Source organism: Pelodiscus sinensis, chromosome 3 (assembly GCF_052426305.1).
Source record: "Pelodiscus sinensis isolate ZL-2025 chromosome 3, ASM5242630v1, whole genome shotgun sequence".
NCBI lineage: Eukaryota > Metazoa > Chordata > Testudines > Trionychidae > Pelodiscus > Pelodiscus sinensis.
The window spans coordinates 178,811,686-178,835,220 of record NC_143054.1 but is presented as its reverse complement, the minus strand read 5'-3'; the positions used below and the strand labels follow the sequence as shown (position 1 = coordinate 178,835,220).

At 37.9% G+C, this 23,535-nt stretch overlaps 2 protein-coding genes across 7 annotated transcripts in view; one reads left to right on the top strand and one right to left on the bottom strand.

The window, feature by feature from the left end:
• The window catches only part of PPP4R3B (protein phosphatase 4 regulatory subunit 3B), a 66,705-nt gene extending 47,590 nt beyond the window's left edge, over positions 1-19,115 (top strand). For 2 of the 4 annotated variants that reach the window (XM_006122137.5, XM_006122139.5), the window contains exons 10-16: positions 1,854-1,895; positions 4,282-4,440; positions 5,787-5,956; positions 7,530-7,669; positions 9,122-9,306; positions 12,577-12,779; positions 16,445-19,115. In XM_006122137.5, coding sequence (XP_006122199.1) covers positions 1,854-1,895; positions 4,282-4,440; positions 5,787-5,956; positions 7,530-7,669; positions 9,122-9,306; positions 12,577-12,779; positions 16,445-16,540 — 995 coding nt within the window. In that variant the 3' untranslated portion in view covers positions 16,541-19,115. Of the gene's footprint in view, positions 1-1,853; positions 1,896-4,281; positions 4,441-5,786; positions 5,957-7,529; positions 7,670-9,121; positions 9,307-12,576; positions 12,780-16,441 lie in introns of all 4 variants that reach the window. The other 2 variants (XM_006122136.5, XM_006122138.5) reach the window with 1 other exon arrangement.
• A 784-nt stretch (positions 19,116-19,899) lies between these two features.
• CFAP36 (cilia and flagella associated protein 36) overlaps positions 19,900-23,535 on the bottom strand; it is a 56,881-nt gene continuing 53,245 nt past the window's right edge. For 2 of the 3 annotated variants that reach the window (XM_075925507.2, XM_089777518.1), the window contains exon 10: positions 19,900-21,687. In XM_075925507.2, coding sequence (XP_075781622.2) covers positions 21,601-21,687 — 87 coding nt within the window. In that variant the 3' untranslated portion in view covers positions 19,900-21,600. The remainder of the gene's footprint in view (positions 21,688-23,535) is intronic. The other variant, XM_075925508.2, reaches the window with a different exon arrangement.

Sequence of the window (23,535 nt, the reverse complement as noted above, 5' to 3'; positions counted from 1 at the left end):
CATGTAAATGTAAATGAAGCCGGGATCATTTAAATCGCGGCTTCATTTGCCTTTGCCTATGTGTCTAATCTACATGCCTCTGACGACAGAGGCATGTAGTCTAGACATAGCCTCTCAGTCCTCTTTTCCCCACAACAACTCTTGGACTTTGGGAGAGGTGCATCTCCCCACCACAGCTCTGAGTGCCTGTGTGGCCCTTGATAGTTTGCTGCACAACCACTCAGCTTAAAGGAAATTTAGGTTCAGCAAATTTAGATTCAGCAAATCGACTCCATTAAAATGGGATTGTAGCCTACTTTGGGTCTTGACTCAAAGTTTGAGCACCGCTGATCTAGACAAATGATATCACTGATCTGTAGTGTGAGAGCAGAGTGTTCTTTCTGGAAGCTATTGTTGCCTCTTAGATAAAAATAAGCATAAATTGACATACCAGAATTTTATTAGACCAAGAATTCCTCCAAAAGTTTTTGAGTTACTGTTATGAGTGTTGGTGATACACTTTATGCCTTTGTGCTTGGGAACTTTAGGAGCCTGGACTGTGCTTACTAGGTGATAGCAAAATAAATAGAACAGTTGAAGCATTACAGATTTATTAGCTTTATTCTTGTCAACCTTTACTAATACTTTAGCCTTTGTTTATATAATTCCTGTTCAAACAACATGTTCATGTTAACTTCCAGTTTTCTAAAACTTTTCTGTATTTGGTACACTGGTTGGCTACTGATGTAAAACTGCAGTACGTAACTTCAGTAGTTGATAGCAGCAAATTGTTTTTCTTAGTAACTTTTAGAAATATTGATGTACAGCAGCAAATGTGTTCAACTTCGTAAGTGTTTCAGAGCTTTTACAAATTGCTTTGTCACTTACCAGGAACACATGATCTCAGGGTTTGGTTATTTGCAGGGTATCAAGTTCAGAGATTAGTGTTCAGTTTGAAATTTCCAGTGGTATAGAAATGCTGGAAGTAATCATTTAAAATGTTATTTGTAAATAATGTTGATTTGGAGCTCCTTTTTTGGTCCTTTTTCAGTTGTTAAAAAAAATTGAAGTATTTGAATTCTCCAAATACAGTACTATGTAGCACTTTAAAGACTAACAAAATGGTTTATTAGATGATGAGCTTTCGTAGGCCAGACCCACTTCTAATAAACCATCTTGTTAGTTTTTAAAGTGCTACATAGTCCTGTATTTTGTTTCAGCTACACCAGACTAACACGGCTACATTTCAATCACTATTTGAATTCTCCAGGCTATATAAAATAACCATAATAATACTCAGCACTTTTTGTCTCTGAACTACTTCACAAAGATAAATGTATCTTCATAAGACCTCTGTGAGATGTAATTCTTATGATCCCCATTTTAATAGAAGGGGAATCTGAATAATAGTTACTTTTCAAATGTTTTGAGATTGTCCATTATCTCACTTAAAATATCTATGGTCTGATTAATTCCCTTTTTAGTATTTGCCAAGTATCCCGCTCACACATTCCTCATTATTTATATATTCTGTGTATTTTATAAATATTCTTATATGAAGTGTTTCTGAATTACAACTTTTTATTGTGGAAATATCAATGTAGATAGATGCTTTGACTAAAAATTAACACTATTCTTAAATGTTCAGTTAAATATAACAAGCACTAAGTTAAGCTAAAGCTTTGTAATTAGAAAACAACAGAAATCTTGTCTGGCATATATATTTTTAAGTTATACAAAAATACTTATAACAATAACACTTGAAATTGTGCCATCAACTGATAGAAGTTAGAAATGTAATTGATTATCTACATTATTAAATAGGCACTTTACAGTATTTTGAAAATCTGCATTCACACTTGTTTGTATATCAGATGCAGTCGTCGGGTCCAACAAGAGTAATACTGTTTGTCCTGGTAAGTGGTGGTCTTTTTATATTTTTAATTGATTTTGTCAGTATGGGTTTGTTCATTATATGTTAGGAAAAGATGTAAAATTAAGGGTTTTTTGCAAACTTAAATTTGTTTTAAATCCCTTTTATCAGTTTTAATTACAGGGTCTACTTCGTCCTAGCCAACAGAGATGCAAAGAAACTTCACTTTCATTTGACTTTGTTTTCAGGCCACGTTACAGAATTTTATTTATTAGAGAATTCTCTTCTATAAAGAAAAAGGTGCTGATGGAAGCTCGGATGATTGTTGGGTGACACTTGTATTAAGGAAGACACATGTCTGAAATTTATGAATTGGATTCTTTCTTGTTACATTTTTTTATTTGTATTGACCTTAGGAAAACGTCACTGCTACATCTAGAACATAAGAATGATCAGTACTGAGTTAGCCCAGTGGTCCATCTAGCCCAGAATCTTGTCTTCTAATTGAAGCATCTGGCACTGGCCACTGAACAGAAAGAGCACTCAATAATTGCCCTGTCTCCTGTTGCCCAATCCCAGCTTCTCACAGTCATAGGTTTAGTGAGATCTAGAAAATGGGGTTCCTTACCATCTTGGCTATGAGCCATTGATGGACCTAGTCTCTGTACTTATCTAATTATTTTTTGAACTTCTTCTTTATATGTTTGGCCTTTTCCATGTCCTCTCGCAGGAAGTTCCACAGAGAATGACTGTGAATTCTGTGAAGATCTTCCCCATGTTCATTTTAAATCTGCTGCCTTATAATTTCATAGGCTACCCCTAGTTTTTATGTTACATGAAGAAATGACTAACGCTTCTGCACTTTCTCTAAACCGTTCATGATTTTGTAGACATCTGTTATATCCCCAAGTAGGTCATTTCATTTCTGATCTCTCATATGGAAGATGTTCCATACGTCTAATCATGATTGTTGCTTTTCTCTGTATCTTTTCTAACTCTGATTTATTTATTTTGAAGTGGGGCAACCAGAACTGCACGCAGCATTCAAAGTGTAGGAGAAGCATATGTTTATATAGTATCATTATATTGTTCTTTATTATCAGTCCCTTTTCCAAATAGTTCCTAACATAGTTAGCGTTTTCAATTATCACTGCACATTGAGCAAATGTTTTCAAGAATTAGCCCTGATGAAGAAAGAGTCAATGGTAACAGCTAATTTAGAACCCATTATTTTATATATTGAGATTATTGGGTTTATTTTATCCAGTGTGCATTACCTTGAATTTATTAATATTGAATTTCAGTGACCTTCTTGTTGCCCAGTCATCCAGTTTTGTGATATCTTCGTCAAACTTCACAGTTTTAGACTTAACTTGGAAAAATTTAGAGATCCTACTATCTCACTAAATCAGACTAAACTTCTGACTGTCATTCTTCTCTGGCAAACGCTGTTAATTAAGCTGTCCTTGCCAGCAAACTATGCTGAATATGGGAATAGCCCCACTATCAGTCAAAAGAGATTGGCTATCAGTGAAAAAGCTAGACAAGACACACAATGGATTTTCTTTGTGATTTGACACAGTGCACAGGTGTCTGTAGTGCTTCAGTTTTATCAATAAAATGACACTTTGACCTCATGAAGCTACTTAAATAATACTAAATAGACACTTATCTTGGAGCTACTAGTCAGACATCTAGAATTAAAAATTGGAGATATAAGTGGACAGTCTTTGAAGATAGAAGAAGTCATTAAGAGTAAATCTGATCTGCAAGTGTCTAATTCCAACATCTTGAAAACCACTTTGTCTCAAGAGACACCCCTTTCTCCTCTGCATTAAATCCCATATTTTGACCTCCTTTTTCTGGTGTCTTTGAGGGATGTTAATCTAGCTCAGCATGACTAAATCTGCCCTGGAAACCCTTCTTTCCCTGCCCCAGTTAGACTTGGAAGTGGCTGGATATTAATTAGATGTGACTGTGCTAACATTTTTCTAGAAAGCTCCAGTTACCAACTTAAAATGATTTCTTCATCTGAGGTGCTGCTTAGAAGTCCCACTAAGTTTTCTTACAGAAGTTAAATCCCCTTGATACCTTCATAGCCCTCTTGCTTCTCTCTCCTCATAAAGTTCATTTTGGGTTTAGTCTGTTTATAATTTCAGTTTTTAAATATTTCCCATTGATGTATACCTTCAAATGCCTATTCATAATGTCTGTTCTCCTGAACCAAAGATATCAAGTAGCTTTTTAGTTTTCAACTACTGACAGAGAGGAAGCATAACTTAGGTATCTAGTCTGAAAAGAGATTTATCAATCTGCTAATCTGATTTAACAGTTGTAAATGCAACTACTTTGTTGTAAGATATGAATACATTGAAAAGTTTAGGGGGTTTTTTATATGCCTGATTTAGTACATTTTGTTTTCCTTGTAGATAATTACCAAACAGCACAGCTGCTTGCATTAATTTTGGAGCTGCTCACCTTTTGCGTGGAACACCATACATACCACATCAAGAATTATATTATGAACAAAGATTTGCTAAGAAGAGTGTTGGTCTTGATGAATTCAAAACACACATTTTTGGCATTGTGTGAGTAGTAAATTGAATTGTAGTTTACTTTCTTTTAAAGATTGCATGTATGTAGCACTGAAATAATACTTCATACTCCAAATCTATTAAATGTACATGCGATGGCTTGGATTAATAAATATCTTAATTTTTTAAATCCAATAAACCAACCAAGAATTCTATTCTTTATTGAAGTTTATATTGTCATGTAACTTAGGTCCAAAGCATGACACAACTTTCAAATTAATAGAAACACATAGGTAGAAGGCTTAAGAGACCATATAGTCTTCTAATCCTGCAGCAAAAGCAAGAAATCAGTTTTATAGTATAATCCCAAATGGTACTACTTAGTACCAGAGGATGGTGAAAACTCCTAATATTCCCTGCCAATATTCCAATATGTGAAATGGAAGGAGAGTTTGGTAATTCTTCTAGAGTTGGTACTGGATCATTTTGAACTCGGGGAGTAAGACTAAACTGATTAGGTATCTATTCTTCCTAAACTGAATTATCATTATAATACCGCCAAATCCACTGCTGTTGGTAGGAAATGACTTAACATGTTTTGTGCTTGCCTCTCAGAGCTAGGCAACAGAGAGAGTACACAAATGAACCAATAAAATCTATAATCTGATGACAGGTGTCTGGTTTTTGCCCGGACAGTACGTTATTCTTGACCCTTGTCCGATTAAAAAAAAAAAAAAACAGAAAATACCGGACATATAAAATGTCTGGTATTTTCTGTTTCTTTCGGACAGAAAGTATGCAAGGAGCGCAGGGATATTTAAAGGTGCACCCAGGCCCTCTGGTGGGGTTTTTTGTTTGTTTTTTGCTCAACCAATTTTTTTTTTCCTGCCATGTTCGGGATTTTTTGTGAAAGTATCTGGCAACCCTGGAGCAGCCGTGGCCAACCTGCGGCTTGAGAAGCTGCTCCTACGCGCGCCCCCCAAAAACGGCCCCCGGCCCACCTCTGCTTCGCCTCCGGCTCCCCTGTGCTCACCGGGTCAGCGATTCAAAATGGTGCCCAAGATGGCGGCTGTCAACGGGAGTCTGATATGGCCAAAAAGCCTAAGCTTGCTTGCTCCTTAAAAGGGTGTTTTTTTGTTTAGTTGGGTTTTTTTGCATGACAATTCTGGTGCGGCTCTTCGCATTTTTTCCACCGCTGTTTCAGCTCTCTTTGTTAAATGAGTTCGACACCGCTGCCATAGAGCTAATACTTATTGCTACTTCATATTAACAAGAAAATTGTAGAACCAAAATTGTTGGTTTTTTGCGTAACACGAAATGTGAGCGAGAAATGTAGTCTGAGCAGAATGGCAATAGTACCAATGATTATCAAAAATTTCTAAATCTGCTATAAACTGTAGGTGCTCTTCGCTTTATGAGGAGGATTATTGGCCTGAAGGATGAATTTTATAACCGTTATATCACCAAAGGAAACCTGTTTGAGCCAGTTATAAATGCTCTTTTGGACAATGGAACTAGATACAATCTGCTGAACTCAGCTGTAATTGAACTGTTTGAATTCATCAGAGTGGTAAGTTTAAGCAAGTTTTATTAAAATACAAACTTTTAGAGATGTAACATCTCCTCCTGTATTGAAAACAAAATGCAGAATTTAAAAATGTTCACGCTAAATAAGATAGCTAATCCTTAGTTATTTCTACTGTCATAATATTCAAGTATAAAAGTCATGAGTTTTGCCTTGAATCTTGCTTGATTGTCCTTTTTCTATAACTGTAGCGAACATGTCTGGCCAAATAGTTGTGATATGGGAACTAGGGATGTGTAAAAGGTTAGCTAGTTACCTGGTAAGCATTAGTCTTAACTGCATGCTTACCTGGTAACTGGTTAAGCCCCTCCCCCCAATCCAAGTGGGGCAGGCTGGAGCAAGCCCCTGCCTGTGGGACCTCAGCCCTCCACAGTTAACTGGTTGAACTAGTTAATATTCTTCTCTTGAAATCAGCATGTCATATCTGTGTAAACTTACCAATGTATGTATTGCTGAAAGCAATGTTCAGTTTAAGCCTGCTACTTCTACCCAGTGCCCTTGTAGGGAAAAGCATGAGAAGACAGCAGCAATGTCAAACCATTTGTGCTGGTTGGGGAAGAAAGAGAAAAGGGACAACCTTTTTGTTTAGTGCGGGTGCCTTGATACATAGGGTTGGGGTCGGGTGAATTTTTGGGTTCTTCATGAGGAGAAGACAGTTTTCTACCTGTAGCTGTTGTTCTTTCCCACAAGAACAGAAAACGTATTGTTTTCAGTTCATTCAAACACAGACTTTTTTGAGTCTTCCCCTTTGCCCATTTTAGTACAAAAAGAAATGATTAGGTCTATAAATTGGGGTTCGTTAGAGCAGTGTTTCCCAATTTTATTTGGCCACAGAACCCTTTTAAACTCAAAAGAATTTTGTGGAACCCTAATAGCAGTCTTGTATATGGAGCTGAAAAAGTAGACCACAAATAAGTAAGGATAATAATAAACAAATGCTAAGCAAGGTCATGAGATCAACACAAAAGATAACTAGTTTCAATAAAATTCATATATGCTTAATATTTATTATTATTTTAATAACAAAATGTTATTGTAATGGAATTTTCTCGCGGAACCCTTATTTTCACTTCGCGGAACCCCAGGTTTCCCCGGAACACCATTTGGGGGAAACTGCATTAGAGAATGATTTAGAGATAACTGTTCCACATTGGCTATCTTACTAGTTAGTCCATATAAAGTGGATCTTAAAACTCTGATTCTTATATGAACGTTAAATATTTATTTGCTCTTATTTTTTCACAATACAATTATCTCAACAGAAAATCATGTTGATTTCACAGATAAAAAGTACAGCAAGTGAGAATAAGGAACAGATAAATTCAAGCATCTTTTTCCGTTTACATTGATCAGCAGAATTAATTCTAAAGATTTATTTATTTATTTATTTCCATGAAGACAAAACAAGAAATTTTCTTGTCATTTGCAATGAATTTTTTTCATTTTGGAAAAACAAGTAGAGTAATTTTTAATGCTGATAGATTTTACTGAAAAACCTCTGATCTTCTCTCCTTTACTATTACCTTAGAAATTTAAATATTGTTCTGTGCTTATGCAGGAAGATATCAAGTCACTTACTGCGCATATAGTTGAAAACTTTTATAAGGCACTTGAATCTATAGAATATGTTCAGACATTCAAGGGGCTGAAGACTAAATATGAACAAGAAAAAGACAGACAAAACCAGAAATTGAACAGGTACTGCTTTATTCACACATCTTCAACTTTTTCAATACAGTAGAGTCTCGATTATCTTACCTAAATGGGACCAGAGGATGGTCGGATAAAGGAAATGTTGGATAATACGGAAAATTCTTTTAATACAGTAATTAATTTTATAAATTTGAACTTTGTAATACCTTGCGAGGTCCAGTTCTAAACTTCCTGAATCTGCTGCCTTGACCAGCCCTTATTTTTCTCCCCAAATGGGAGTAAGATCCAGGGCTCTTTCTTGCGGCACAGACCTCGCCATGCACCACTCCATGTCCCCTGGAGATGATGTAACGTAGGGCAAGGTGCTTGCCACTTTCCCCAGAAACAGGAAAAACGGGGAAAAAAAAGCTACTTTGCTGACTGCAAATTCTTCAGACACAAGAGGGAGCTGCAGACCTGCCAACCAGAGCTCCCACCCAGCCAAGGGAAAGGGAAAGCAAGGCCATTGTCTAGCGTCCCTGGAGCCCCTTGCCATGACGTGTCCGGTGGCACATCGAATAACATGGAATGTCAGATAAACGAAGGTTGGATAATTGAGACTTTACTGTATAATAAAATATTATAGCATTTCTGGACATTCTTTCTAAAGGATTTGCAAGAGTACTTAATTGTGCATGCAATTACTTTTTCATGTTCTCTTGTTTCTACATTAAATGATTACACAATCTGACTGGTAGATCTCATCAACTTGAATAGTAAATTGGTGGCTGAGGGTGGAAGCAATATTTCTCTGAGAATTTTTTTAAATGAACTGTCAGAGAAATTAGATGAAGGCCACATCTGCCCTATTATTTATGTCAGCAAAACTTATGTCACTCAGGTGTGGGGGGGGAAAAAAACACACCTCAAGTGACACACATTTTGCGAGCATAAGTGATAGTTTGCACAGAGCCATGTTGATGAGAACTCTCTCTGGTCAGCATGGAACAGCTATATGAGCACAGTACAGCTGTATTGGTACAGACTAACTCACTGTTTGTTGATGGGGCACACTACAAGATGCATTTGTATGTTAATATCTCCATGACATATTTGACATTTAAACTTAACCCCACATCTACCCCAAAATTAAAGTTTACTAGAACCCTGGGTAGGCTGAAGAGTACAATCATCCATGAAATCTTTACTATTGAGTTTGTCATTCCGAGTTGGCTTTTTGGGAACTTTTGATTTTGTGTCCGTATAGACTATACAGTTTAAATAACTAGCCTGATCTAAACTGCTGTAATCAACACGCTAAATTCATTTTAAGACATCAAGAAATTGTTTCCAGAATGAACTAGTATAGTCTTTGAGTATTTTACTCCAAAGTTACATTTTTTCAGGTTGCTTCTATACTTTTTATCTATGTTGTGTTAGTCATTCATGTTTCCTTGTTAGATTGTTGGTTTATAAACAAGCGATAAAGCTTGAATCATTTGTGATGGTTTCCTACAGCGTCCCTTCCATATTGCGTAGCAACAGATTTCGCAGAGATGCAAGAGCCTTAGAGGAGGATGAAGAAATGTGGTTCAACGAAGATGAAGAGGAAGAAGGTGAAGCTGTTGTTCCTCCAATAGAGAAATCAAAACAAGAGGATGACTTTCCAGATAGTTATGAAAAGTTTATGGAAACTAAAAAAGGTAATTGATAAATTATTTCTGTTCTTCAGTATAAACCTTTTTTATCCTATGTCGTGACTTTAGATAAATATCCTGCTTCTTTGAATAGGTGTCCCTATAAGTTTTCCACTTTAGGTATGCATGTATCAGTGTATTTTTGTTCAGGGATTTTTAGTAACAAGTCCTGCACCACTAGGCGTGACTTCATGCTCCAAACCTAGGGCATATGGGATAGAGCTACTTGTATGTCTAGAGACAGAGTATAGCTGTGTACATTAGCTTCAAATTTGTAGCCAGCTTGCTTGTTTGTTCTAATCTTTTTTCATTTTTTATTATTAATTTACCACCTGTGCTGTACACTTTTGCGCTTCTTGTCCAGTTTTTATTTTTTTGCCACCAGCCACTGAGTGCCCTGCTTCAACAGTGCTAACTAGGTTCCTTTTGCAAGAAGATTTTCAAATATTGGAAGAATCTGAATCCCCTCTACTTACAGGTATCAAGAGGAATCTCCAGCCAGTACTGACATGCTGCTGCCAAACTTGCAGATGCAGACATGTTTGCTAGTCCCAATGGAACACCAGTACAGACACTATTAACACCCCCCCCCCTTAAAACCAGGGATATATCCCTTTCTCAGATGCTTTAAGATCTCTGCCCAAGAGTCCACTATCTTTTTATTTGGTTCCCTCCCCCAAGATTGTATTCCCTAGAAATAGACTCCAGGAACCAATGACTGATCTGACTTCTTCCCTGGAAGGAGAATTCTTGGGATTTTTTTCCCTTCCCTTATGTCCCACAAGAATGGGCTTTCTAGAATCTTTGAGTTCCATAGGGAGGCCAGTTCTATAGAGGGAAACCTTACTCAAGAGGAGCAGCCATTGTATTCCACGACCCTCTAGATGAGCAAGAACTGAACAATTCATTTTCATCAGATGAGCAATCACGTTTATTCATCCATTCTGTGTTGAGAGATCTTGCGGATAGTAGATGACGCCAGGGCACTCAGAAGCATGCTGAAGAAGAATGTCAAAGCAGTCTTCTCTTGAGGCCTTTCCTGAAAGGAAGACAGAATGCAGAAAATTCTGGAAGTGTGCCTCACTGGGTAGGTGAGTGATGTAAGGCGGAGGGTTTTGTTTTTGTGGATCATTGGTCCACCTTGAGTGGGAAAAGGAGGCTGTATAGCAGGGCTGAGCAAAATACGGCCCACAGACCCTATGTGGCCTGCCAAGCTGCCAGATCTGACCCCTGGATTCTGCAGGGAGCCTCAGACAGGCTCCCTGCATGCCCCGCCCATCATCTCTCCCTTGGATCCAGGGGACTAGTATGCTGCCCTCATTTTGAAGGCTACTTTAACATAGCGATTACTCCATCCCACAGAAGATATCACATGTTTATAGTGAACAACCACTTCCTTTTCACAGTCTTCCAGTTCAGTATGTCAGCATTACCTCAAGAGTTTACCAATTGTGTGATGATCAAGAGCCACTCCAAGGCTCAAGTGGAGGCACGTCGATTTCAGCAAGCCTATTCCCACTTCAGTGGATCTAATTTATAAGAGCAATGCTGGACTCTACACTGGACAGGGCATATCTCCCAGAAGTGTGATTCCAGGCCCTGAGTGATATTATTATAGGTCTCAGGCAGTTCCCTACCACCACACCAAGGAATAGATTGAAGCTCCTGAAACATACCAACACTTGTACCTATGCAGTGCAACATGCTTGGCTCAGACTCCTGCCATACCAGGCGTGGCTAGCCATGGTGTGTTGTCTGGTTTGGGACAATTTGAACAGAGTTGTCACTCTGCCTCACCTGTTGTTTGATTCTATCCTTTGGTGGTTCGACTTACAGGTAGTTTGTACTGGAGTCCCCTTCATGAGATTTCAGTCATCCCTGTGGTTAGTGACAATTTCCAGCTTTTGGATGGGATGCACATCTGAGAGACCTCAGGACACAAGGTTTGTGCTCTCAGATGGACATTGATGTGGAAATCAATGTCAGAGAGTTGAGAGCAGAGTGCCTTGCATGCCAGACCTACCAGCACCACTTGATGGAGAAATGTGTTTCAGGTATAATGAACAACATCACAGCAATGTTTTATATACACAAACGAGTTCACGCTCCTCCTCATTGCTAGGAAGCTCGTATACTGTGAGACTTTTGCATAGTTCATACAATACAGAGGACCACGTCACTGCTCTGAATATTTCTTAGGTTGGAACATGAGCCAGGAATGCTGTTGACAAACCTCTGGAGGAGTGAGCTGAAAGGGCAGGCAATATCACCAAGCTTTAGTGCTCCCAGACGCAGAACACGATCCATGACTATATTCTTTCATGAGGAAATTGGAAGCCCTTTCATCCTGTTTGCCACAGCAACAAACAGCTGAAGAGAACAGCTGGAGACTTGAGAGAACTCTCATTTCTAACTCGAAAGAACTAGACCTTTCAGAATCTTTTTGTCTTTCACATATAGGATGAAAGGAGCCCCTGTTTCCATCCAAAAATTATCAAAATGGGTCTTGAGGTGCATTTTGGCATGTTACACTTTTTGAGTGTACACATTAGCCCCAACTACAGTGCCCAGTCCACTTCTATTATCCTGCCTAAAAGCATACCCATTTCAGACATCTTGTAAACTTGCTACCTGGTAGTCCTTGCATACTTTTTCTTAGCACTGTTCCAGTGACCATGCTTCCAGGGCAGATGCAGTCTTTGGTGGATGTGTTCTTGAATCGGGATTAGATCTAAAGTAGAGCACTCAGTAGGGCCAAAATACTTTGAGAGCTCCAGTTACCGTGCACGTAACCTCTTGTATATGGAGTGTTTTGTTGGTGGTGACTAATCATTTGCTTTATTCTGAGTTATAAGCAAAAATAATTCTATATTCTAGTCAGTAAATAAAATGTTAATATGCTTTTGAGAACAAGATTACAACTAAAACCTCCTGCAATTGAGGACTTGGTTAATTTTCTCCAAAAGTTGCTGTTGATTGGAAGTTTCATTTTTGCATGATGAATTACTCATTTCTATATTCTTAGCAAATGCTCCTGATTGGCCAGATGCATCTTTGTTTACCCTACTTAATATGGTTCCATATTTAGGGGAATGATTCCATTTCCCCTTGTTTGGAATATGCCTTTCTGCAGCTGTTCAGTTTTTTAAATTGTTCTTATCTCTGTGTGCAGTGTGGGTGTGAAACATTATTGTAAGGTGACTTTTTTTCCAAAGGTGGTGTAGTTTTATGAAAAACCTGTGTACCTGATGTATATTATAATATTTTGTCTTTCAGCTAAAGAAAGTGAAGACAAAGAGAATCTCCCAAAACGGACTTCAGCTGGTGGATTCAAATTCACTTTTTCACATTCTGCTAGTGCAGCTAATGGAGCAAATAGTACAAACAGTAAATCTGTAGCAGCTCAGACATCACCAGCAAGTTCTAATGGTTCCTCTTCAAAGAACACAAACTTGACTACAACAGTAACAGCTGCTAAGGTGAGAAGCTTGCATTTGTAAGAACAGACTTTCCTGTGCTCCAAGAGTGAGTTTTCATTTGTCTAACTCATGTTAATGAAACCAATCCTGCGTTGTATGACCGTAGAAACCAGACTGAAGACACTGTGTTTGAGCGACCAGTCAAGGATAAAATACTTCAAGCCCAGTCACATTTTACTAATTTTGGGGGAGTGTAAAACACTTTTTTAGAAATTCCAAACTTTTGGAGATGTTACCAACTAGCCACTATTCATACATTTCTGGCTGACATGAAATTCCCAAACATACATGATGTTATGGCATGAGTTTGAAGTTATTGAGGTCATCAGATTTCCTGTGTCTCAACGGAAACATTTTCCCTAATGATTTCTATGATGAGGCATTATTGAGACAGATTGTTTCCTCTGAACTGTCTGTCAGTGGAACCACAGTTAAGGAATTCATAAGAACGTATCAGCATACTGCATCAGACCAAAGGTCCATCTAGCCCATTATCCTGTCCTCTGACAGTGGCCAATGCCAGATAACAGAACAGATAATCAAGTGATCCCTCTCCTGTCATCCATTTCTAGCCTCTGACAAACAGAGGCTAGGGACACCATTCCTACCCATCCTGGCTAATAGCAATTGATATACCTAACCTCCATGAATTTATCTAGTTCTTTTTTGGACCCTATTAAAGTAGTGGTCTTCACAACATCTTCTGGCAAGGAGTTCTACAGATTTTCTTCACACAGTGCACAGTCAAACTTTCTTTTATTTGTTTAAAATCCATTTAAACCTTCTGCCTATTAATTTTTTATTTGGTGACCCCAAGTTCTTATGAGAACAAGTAAATAACTTTTCCTTATTCAGTTTTTCCACACCGGTCATGATTTTATAGATTTCTATGTATCTCCTCTTAGTCTCCTCTCTTCTAAGTTGAAAAGTCCCAGTCTTTTTAATCTCTCTTCATATGGGACCCTTTCATAGTTCAGACCAAAGGAGACTATCTTGAGCAGTTTAGTATCATCTGCAAATTTTGCCACCTCACTGTTTACCCCTTTCTCCATATCACATCATTTATAAATAGGTTAAATAGGATTGGTCCCAATATGGAAGCTGGGGGAGGAGGGGAACACCACTAGTTACCTCTCTCCATTCTAAAAATTAAACATTTATTCCTACCCTTTGTTTCCTGTTTTTAATCAGATATCAATCTGTGAGAGGACCTTCCCTCTTACACCATGACAACTCACTTTACTTAAAAGCCTTTGGTGAGGGACCTTGTCAAAGGCTTTCTGGAAATCTAAGCACACTATCCACTGGATCCCCCTTGTCCACATGCTTGTTGACCCCCTCAAAGAACTCGAGTAGATTAGTAGGGCATGATTTCCTCTTATAGAAACCATGTTGACTTTTCCCCCAACAAATTATCTTCTTCTATGTATCTGACAATTCTGTTCATAACTATAGTTTCAATTAATTTGCCCTGCACTGACGTTAGACTTACTGGTCTGTAATTGCCATAATTATCTCTAGAGCCCTTTTATAAATATTGGCGTCCCGTTAACTATCTTTGTCATTTGGTACAGAAGCTGAGTTAAATGATAGGTTACAAACCATGGTTAATGATTCTGCAATTTCATATGAGTTTTTTTTCAGAACTCTTGGGTGAATGCCATTTGGTCCCAGTGACTTGTTAGTGTTAGTTTATCAGTTGGTTCCAAAACTTCCATGACACCTCAGTCTGGGACAATTCCTGATTTGTCACCTAAAAAGAAAGGCCAAAGCAAAGGTTGGGTTTAATTTAGTTTCTCAGCAATGACCTTATCGTTTGAGTGCTCCTTTAGCATCTTAGTCATCAAGTGGCCCCACTGGGTGTTTAGCAGATTTCCTGCTTCTGATGTGCTTAAACATTTTGCTCTTACTTTTTGAGGTTTTTGGCTAGCTGTTCTTTAAACTCCTTTTTGGCTAATTCATGCTAATGTCTTTTAGCAGTCACACACAGGACTGGTTGGTGCTTAGTTGAAAACTCATATTACAGTGAGACCAGTGGTTATTTTCTGGTCAAGTCACTCCCTTATCCCCAAACTCTTGCTGTGAATATTAGGATCATATTCAGGAGTTACACTCCTCTTTTTTCTGAAGTGGGTTTAAAGTGGGAATTTTATACCCTCAGCCTAGACCAGTGGTTCTCAAACTTCATTGCATTGTGACTTTCTTTGGACAATAAAAATATCTACATGACTCGGGAGGTGGAGGGGAAGTGCTTGAAGCCTGAGCCATTCTGTACCCCCAGTGTGGGAGCCAAAGCCCAAGTGCTTCAGGCCAGGGGCCTGTAACCTGACTCCTAATTGGATTTTGGATTTTGGTCCCAAGCAAGGTACATAATGAATGTTATATGTACCAATATGGAAGTGATGTGTGGAAGGGGTGAGAACAAGAGGTTTGGTTTGTCGAAGGGGGATCAGGGATGGACACAGGATTCGGGTGGCGCTGGGCATGAGGGGCTTGAGATATAGGCTGCCCCAGGGCTGCAGCAGTGGAAGGAGGGGAGGAGGAGGCTTGGGCAGAGGCACATGTCTCTGCTGCAGATCTGAGTGCCTGCATGACCCTTGATAGTCTGTCTGCTGGAGTCTAACAGCCCTGGTAACCTCATTAAAATGGGGTCACAACTCATTTTTGGGTTCTGCCCCACAGTTTGAGAACTGTTGGCCTTAGAAGATGGATCACTGCTTATATGAATTTTAGAAAAGGAGAAGTATAAATTGGATTGAGGAGTCCGATGGGGATCCTCCGCACTCTTGACACCCATAAAAGATAATACTGAATAACAGGGTTAAAGATTTGTATATAGTTTCAGACCGTTTCATGTGTCTGTTAGGGATGTGAAGGACTAGTTGACTGCTCAGCTATTTGATAAGCAAATGCTTATTGGATAGTCAACAGGCTAGTCAACTAGTCGCTTCCCCCTTCCCCCCTCTTGCTGCCCCTATCAAAAAGAGGCAGCAAGGGGAGAGAAGAGGAGGGGCTACTTCAAAGCAGCAGTGCTGCTTTGGTCCTGGGCCAGCTGGGATATCTCCAGGCTGCATGTGGCGTTTGAAAGCAGCAGTACCACGTGGCACCCAGGATGAGCTGGGGACTCCTCCGCTGACGCCGGACTCCGTGTGGTGCTTTTGCCTTTGAAGTGTAGCAACAGCCCTAGAGCTGTTGCTACACTTCAAAGGCAGAGGCACCCTATCGACTAATCGAATAGTCGATGCAAAATGCATCGACTATTCGATTAGTCAGTCGATATTTAACACCCCTAGTAACTTTGGTCAAATTTTCAGCCAGTGGAAAGCTGTTTTTAATACCAGTAATTTCCTTGTTTCTATCCATATATGTTAGAAGATTTACATTATAGGTCAGCCTGGTTCCAAGTACTTGGTTGACAATCGTCCTCAACAAATTACTGTTAGACATTCTGTTAGGTATGCCCAGACACTCTGTAAGATTTTTTTCATAATTCTAGTTGGAAGTCTGTAAACCTACTGCATGCCATCCTAATACTGTAGTCTTCTGAAGCTGTACATGTATGTCCTTAAGAGCTGATCAAGGGGAATCTGGTATGTTCACTACAACTGTGCATTTCTGGGACAGGAATTTTTAAATGTGAGGTTTTCTTTCTTTAAAATCAGCAGGGAAGTCTAGTTGGCCTAGTCGATTATCCAGATGATGAAGAGGAAGAGGAAGAGGAGGAGACATCCCCAAGGAAAAGACCTCGTCTTGGTTCATAAAAACATTGAAATAAACTTAAATTGTGAGGTCTTAAATGCTGCAACTGTTCAAAGAGCTAAAGCGTCTGAATCAGAAAGCTTTCTCCCTTGAATATATAAGATAATACAAGGAGTAGCAAAAGAAACTCAGAAAGATTTAGTTCTGCAAACATCAAGCTTCCAAGGAACTTAATCTCTTTCTAGTAAAATAAGGAGTCTGCCATTCAGTCAGAAGGGGAGGGGGGAGGGTTAGTAATCAGAACCTGGATGACAGTGTCTCAGCAAGAAAAGTCTCAGGTTTTGGGAGGGTAAGGGGAGGGAGGAAGGTATTGCAAACAATTTTTAATATTGCAGGGTTTCTCTAGTGTGTAACAGACCTAGAAAAAAATTAAAGCTTCAGTTGCAAACCCAGTAATTTTAATTTTGTAATGGTGCTGTCCATTTTGTTATTTTAGCAATTGCCTCTTTTTAAAAATGAAGGGAAAATAATTGTATTCCCATAAAAATAAATTCAGATTTTGGGACCATTAGCTTCAAATTTAATAGTGTCTGACAGATGAAGTGAGGAGCACCAGAAAAACAATGCATGTTGAGTTGGAAAAGTGGACTTTTCAGTTCACATTTGGAAGAGGTGAGAGAAGATTTGAAGGTGGAAAAAAAGATTTGTTTTTTAAACTGAATATCCAGCAATACCTATGCCAAGGATCGGTAGTTTCCACAAATATCTCCAGAAACTGCTAGCATCAGTAACCTAATACTTTAAACTACATACAACTATAGCTAGCAGTGATTCAGGTGATAAACGGTGTTGAATTGAATACTTTGTTTTATTAATGAAGCTCCCTCTTCCTTGAGCATCAGGTGCATTTTCACATTTGCAGGTTTAAATTCTGTAATAGAGGTGGTATAAGAAACACTAACGAAGGTTTTGAATAGGGCTGAGTTTATGGCATTTAACACCCAGAAGTCATTTTGGACCAAGATGGAATAATTTCTAACAATACATCATTCTATATTTGAGGCAGAATCAGTATGCAGCACCTGAACCTGTGTGTAATATGAAAGCTGCTTTTTTAAGAGTAAAAGCACATTCCGTGTAAGTAAACTAATTGCAAAAAAAGAAAAAAAAGAAATTGATGGTAAACAGTTTAAGAGGTTTTATTTTCAAAGAGCAGCAAGTGAACTGTAAATATTTTAATGTTAATTGCCCATATATGATCTGAGATCATGCTGAAGTGAGGAAAAAACCAATCTACAATTAATGTGTCAGACGTTAAACTATGAAACCAGCTGCAATCCATCACATAGATGATCACTCTTGTAATATGTGTTATGGGTCCATTTCTCCTGAAATAGTTTAAACTGAAACAGGTTTACCTGTTTGAGATTTTGTAGTTAATTTTAATTTTAGCTATTGTTTGGAAAATATGGACTTGTCTGTGTAGATATGAAGTATAGTTTTTTTCCATAAAGCAGAAGTTTATTTTGTATTAAAAATGCCACTGTACTTGTTTTACACCATTTGTATACATGTGGTGATATTAATGCTGAACTGTAACATTCAGGAATTAAAATGTGACCCTGTAATTCCATAATTATTGCTTTTGTTTGGTTTGTTGTACATGGTAAGTTAACTCATAATTTTGAATGTGGCCCATTTTAAAGTATTCTTTACTAAGACAAACTATTCATGCAGTTTTAAAACAGTTATTACATACCACTAGATCAAATACCAAGCAGAATGCAGGAGTTCTTACCAACCAGTAAGCTAGACACAAAGCATTCTGATTTGAAAATTAATGCAGGTGGACCTGGGGGAATTATTGTTACCCCTTGTGGGCTCCAGGCAACCAAGAATGAGGCCTTTCCTCTTACCCATTTGGTAAGATAGCCTCCAACTAAAAGGCAGTGACTAAGGAAGCTGGTTCAAGTGCGATTGGAATATCGTTTACCATATGCTTGCTCTCCAGATCTCCATTTTTTCCCCCTGACAAATCGTGTCTTTCTCTGCTTAAAAAGACAATTTCCTACTACACAACTACCACTAAGAAGGCTCCCAAGTGATGCAGTGTGCCTTTTCCCTTCAGAGGCTTGAAAACACCTGACCTCAACCCAAGTATTTTCCTAACAAAAATATCCTAAACAAAGTTTTTGATTAAAAAGTTTGTTTTTCTTTTTTCTCTTTTCCCTTTTGAAGAATTGCCAAGAGCTTTAAGGATAGATTCAGATCAGCTCATGAGCCTTTTTTCTATAGCAAATATATGAATGTTGTGAATTTTTTATAGTTACGCTAGAAGAATAAAACTTTATGAACAGACATTTGATGTCATCTTAAGGTTTGAACATTTTTATCAAACTTTTTAAATCCCCTTTGGAGGGTGACATATGGAGCTCCCACTCAAACTGGCTAATATCCAGGGTCACCTGCCTCAGGCAAAGTTCATTTATCTATGAAGAATTATATTCTGTCTGCATTCAGCTAGGGGACAGACACATTCTAATGCCTGGGGCCCCTCCACTACAGATTTAAAAAAAATACATCTGCCAACATGTATCAGTTGTTATAAATACTATTTTAATAAAAAGTTACATGAAATGTTGATTGATTGGGTGGTTTTTTCCTCAGTTATGGTTGCAATCAAGCACTGTTAGTGATGAATCCTTACATTTTACAGCCTCTTTGCTGAGAAATGTTCTAAGCAGTATTTATGGCCAGACAGTATAGTAGTCTAGTGAACAAAACTGCAAAAATTTATTGGAATTTTGAGTTCTTGGACTAGATTGTGTTTTCACACTGTACTTAACTGAGACAAATATTTACTTTTAAAAGTTGTAGTTTGCTACAGGCTATTACCATTAAATTGGTCCAAAAAAGCTTATAAAAACAATGGAATATATAGTTACTATGAAATGTGTTTCATGCAGGGTAGATTGATTTAAATCACAATTTAAATTAAAAAAAAAAGATTGGAAATAAAGTTTCCAAAAAAGCTAAAACTGACAACCCATTGAACTTACTGGCACTTACGTTTTTTAATAAAACAATTATAGAATGGGTTCCCTTGGAAAAGCTGTTATGCTGAAGTAAATCAGAAATAGACTTATGGCATTACCATTGTGGTCTGTGGCCATGAAGTCCAAAATAAGGAGCATGTATTATGTAATATAAAATGATAGTGGCAACTGGTGACTTGAGATTTCTCTTACTGCAGCTTTCTGTGCTGTAAACAGGTTGAACCTGTTTAGTTTGGCACTGTCTGGTCTGGCAACATCCATGGTCAAGCATGATTTTAGTTCGCCAAATAGAAACTAAGTTTCCCACAGTCTCAATAGTTTTGCAGCCACCAGTCCTGGCTCTGTGTTTTTGTACTTTTGTTTAAGTCTAATTTTTACTCCTTAATGTCTTCTAAGAGCCCAGTAAGCAGCAGAAGTGTTGGTAATGCTTCTAGACAATATTGATCTCCTGTGGTTCAGCAAATTCTGTTTTGGCACTGCTCAGGTCTGGACTGGACTGGAGACATTCATCCTGTACTTGGATGACAGATTCTAAACCTAGTTAATTAAACAAGCCATAAGGATTAGCTAAACCATTTTTTTCTAGCAACATCCAACATAGCAAACAGCTTGTAAATTTACTTGTCAAATCGTACTTTTATACTAAAAGGCATAGTGTCTCAAAGAATAATGCACTGCAAAGTTGATCCACATAGTCATATCCACATCATTTTCTCCCTATAAGCAGTTTCCCTTATGATGGTTCATTCTTGCAACTAGGCCCTGAATCCTCATCTTGCACTGCTTACACTTGACATGTTTTCCTTTATCCAGGTAACACATTTCTTCAAAATATTCCCAGAAAAGATGTCTTTCACGCCCGGAAGCCATGACAGTTTTTCTATGGCAAAGGTGTGGGAGGATATAGAAAGCGCTGTGTGTGCTGAATATCTTCCCTTTTTCTTTCCAGTCCACTCTACTGTTGCTTTCTATTCTGCTTTCGTTATTTCCTATATATTGTCTCTGTCTTAAGACAATGTCTGAAGACATACTCCAATTCCTCTGCCATGCTTGGCCAAAGTTGTCCAACACATAAGCACAGAACAAAAACAATCCTATCCAGTGAGTATCTGTCTTTGCTCCATGTTACTTTTTAGTCTGCTGAGAAACAGAAATTGAAAGGCCAGAACTTTCAAGAAGCAAGAACTGGTAGTTAGGCTGGACAGACTAGAGCAATTAATTCACTCTTATGAGACATTAAATGTGTGTATAGCATGTTTGTGATGAGATGTTATCTGTTACTCTTAAATAAGAAATTTGGTGTTTTATTGGTTATTTTAAAAACAAATCCAATTTAACTAAAATTTAAAAAAAAATCTGTGATTTTAAGCCACCCCAGTTTCATGATTCCAGAAGCTTTATCTGCATTTCCTGTGTCTCAAACAACTCTCAAGATGGCATTTCCCTTTTCATTAATTTCCTTTTAATCACAGACTAATAAAAGGAAGACAAACCAAGTTTTGTATTTCAGTTCCCTAACCAAGAGGTGTAAGATTTCTTTAGATGGTGTTTCCCACATTCTAGAAATGTTCATAATGTGTTGCGAGGGGGGTAAAGAATCCATCAACCTGTAGAGATGTTTGTTCTGTTTTATAGAAAATTGTCAAGGTATAATTTTAAATAAGTGGCTATGGCAAAGCTTTACAAAAATAGATGTCTAAAGGCAGGACCTTACATCCTTATTGCACAGGGGCGATCTGATTCATGGCTAGAGTTCCTAGGTGTTCTCTGATAAGATACATCATAATTATTGAGATGCTGCCTAAGTAGGTAGCCTAATCTTCTAAAGTGCTAAGTACCCAATAGATCCCAGAAAAGTCAGCACTTTAGAAAATCTTGGCCCACTGGATAAAGGTGAGAAATCAAGTTTCTACTGTGGATGCAATTTAGTTTTAAATATGTATATGAAGAATTGAGTTGTTTTTTAGAAAAACAAGATACTGTATTTGAAAGCAAGCAGTTTATGATTAAATAATTTATTCTAAAATGAATTCAGTTCTTGTCCAAGTATTCTTACATTGAGATTCTTAACGCTTATTAATAACTTCTTCTTTAAGTTTTGCTGCAAGCATTCTCCTCTTTAGCAGTCTTTGCTTTTCCTCTTCTGACATTTCCTAAAAACAAAATTAAAATTACTACATTACAGCATAACCTCTCTAGCTGCATAGAAAATTATGACTTCACTACTAAAAATCTACTGAACTTTCATAGGTCAATTCAGGCCATAAGCAACAGGTTGGTTGGTTTTTCACTAGAGCTGAAAGTTAAATATTAATGAAATAGAAATAACTGGCAAAAATTGCAATTTTGGCCGCTTCCTAAAGCTCAAGATGGATGATAACAATGGCTTACGGGTCCCCTGTAATTTTCAACTGGGGACCACATTGACCCCATCTGCAGATCTCATCATACTACTAGACTAGAAAATAAATGGTACTGAAATAATTATATTTGTAAGATATTTTGCACTTCCCTCGAGTCAATTTTATAACCAGTTATGCTGAAGGTATCCCAGTATACAGACTAAATGTAACTAGTAGGGATGTCATCATGATGCATTATGTGATGGCTTCAAATATGAGATTAGGGTGGGGGGGAACCTTGAAGGCTAACACATGTTTGTAATATCTTAAGGAGCTAGTTAGTAGGGCTTTCTGCCACACAGCTGTGTGCATAATTCCACAGTTCTTCTTTAAAGCAATTATATGGATAATATTCTATCATAAGCTCTGAAAAAAAGCAATCCCTCTTTCTGCATAAAACACAATTAAACATTCCAAGTGTTTTTCTTTCCTCTGAAGTATTTAGTATAAATCACTGTTGGAGATCTGTGGCTTTGATCTTGCCATAGTGTGGTCCCTCAAACCCATTATTCTCCATCAGAAATATAAAAGCTATTTGGGCAGGAGAATTCTTTTTGCCTGTAAGTCTAACTCTGCCCCCCCCCCCCCCCCCTATAATTTAGTAATTCCTCTGGAGGAAACAGGCTTCCTTTGAAGTAAGTCATGCTGCTCCTTAACTGTTTAGAGGAGCTGAGCTGGGTGACAAGTTAATTCAAGTATAATAAAACTGCCATTAATTTTTAAAAATGTAGAAAGTTCTATTTACTTTGATCTGCATTAAGGTGTTTATAATGACTATCTTTTACAGTCAGTTAAATCAGATTTTAAACTTGTCATGATTGCCTGGAGTACTGTATTAGTCCTCAATTAGATTGTACTGCAAGGCAATTGTCTTTGAATTGTCTCAAAGAATTATATAGACAAAGTGCTTCCTGTTGTTTTGGAGGCTGGGGTCAACTAGATCAGTGTTTCTCAACCAAGTGGTACGAGTATCTTTAGGGGTACTTGAGAAAGGTCTGGGGGGCACATCAACCGAAATTTGAAGAAAACTTAATTTTTGTTAAGTTTTACAGTGCTTTATTATTTTGTACTTTTTACACCCAAAAATTTCATCACTTACCTGGCTACAATTAAGTTGTTTAAACAAATCTGTTGCAATGATAGAAAAAATTTTTGCATGTCTGAAAACTGTAGGTACTGGGGGTACTTTATAAAAAAGGATTCTGTCACCAGTTCCAATTACAGGAAAAATGCTTTCTGTTCTCCAGGCATTGTGTTTCAAAAAGGTTAGGGAGACAAATGGGGCAGACGGCTTTCGAGTGGTCTGTTAACAGACTTTGGAATACAGTGTACACTGACCAATACTATTGTCTTAGCTTAGGAACAAATGTGGTTATGGATTCTTGAATTCCCAACAGTATGGCTAATCAAGCAGCTGTACTGAAAGTACTGAATTCTCCCATCTTGTTTCTTGAACTGTTTGTTAGCTAACTTTCTATTATGTATCACAACCAGCATTGATGTTTACATGCAAGGGAGGTTTGCTGTTTTGTCATCAGGAATCATTGGTCTCAGGTTAACATCTCTGTCATCTAAGAATTTTCTCAACTTTATCCTTAA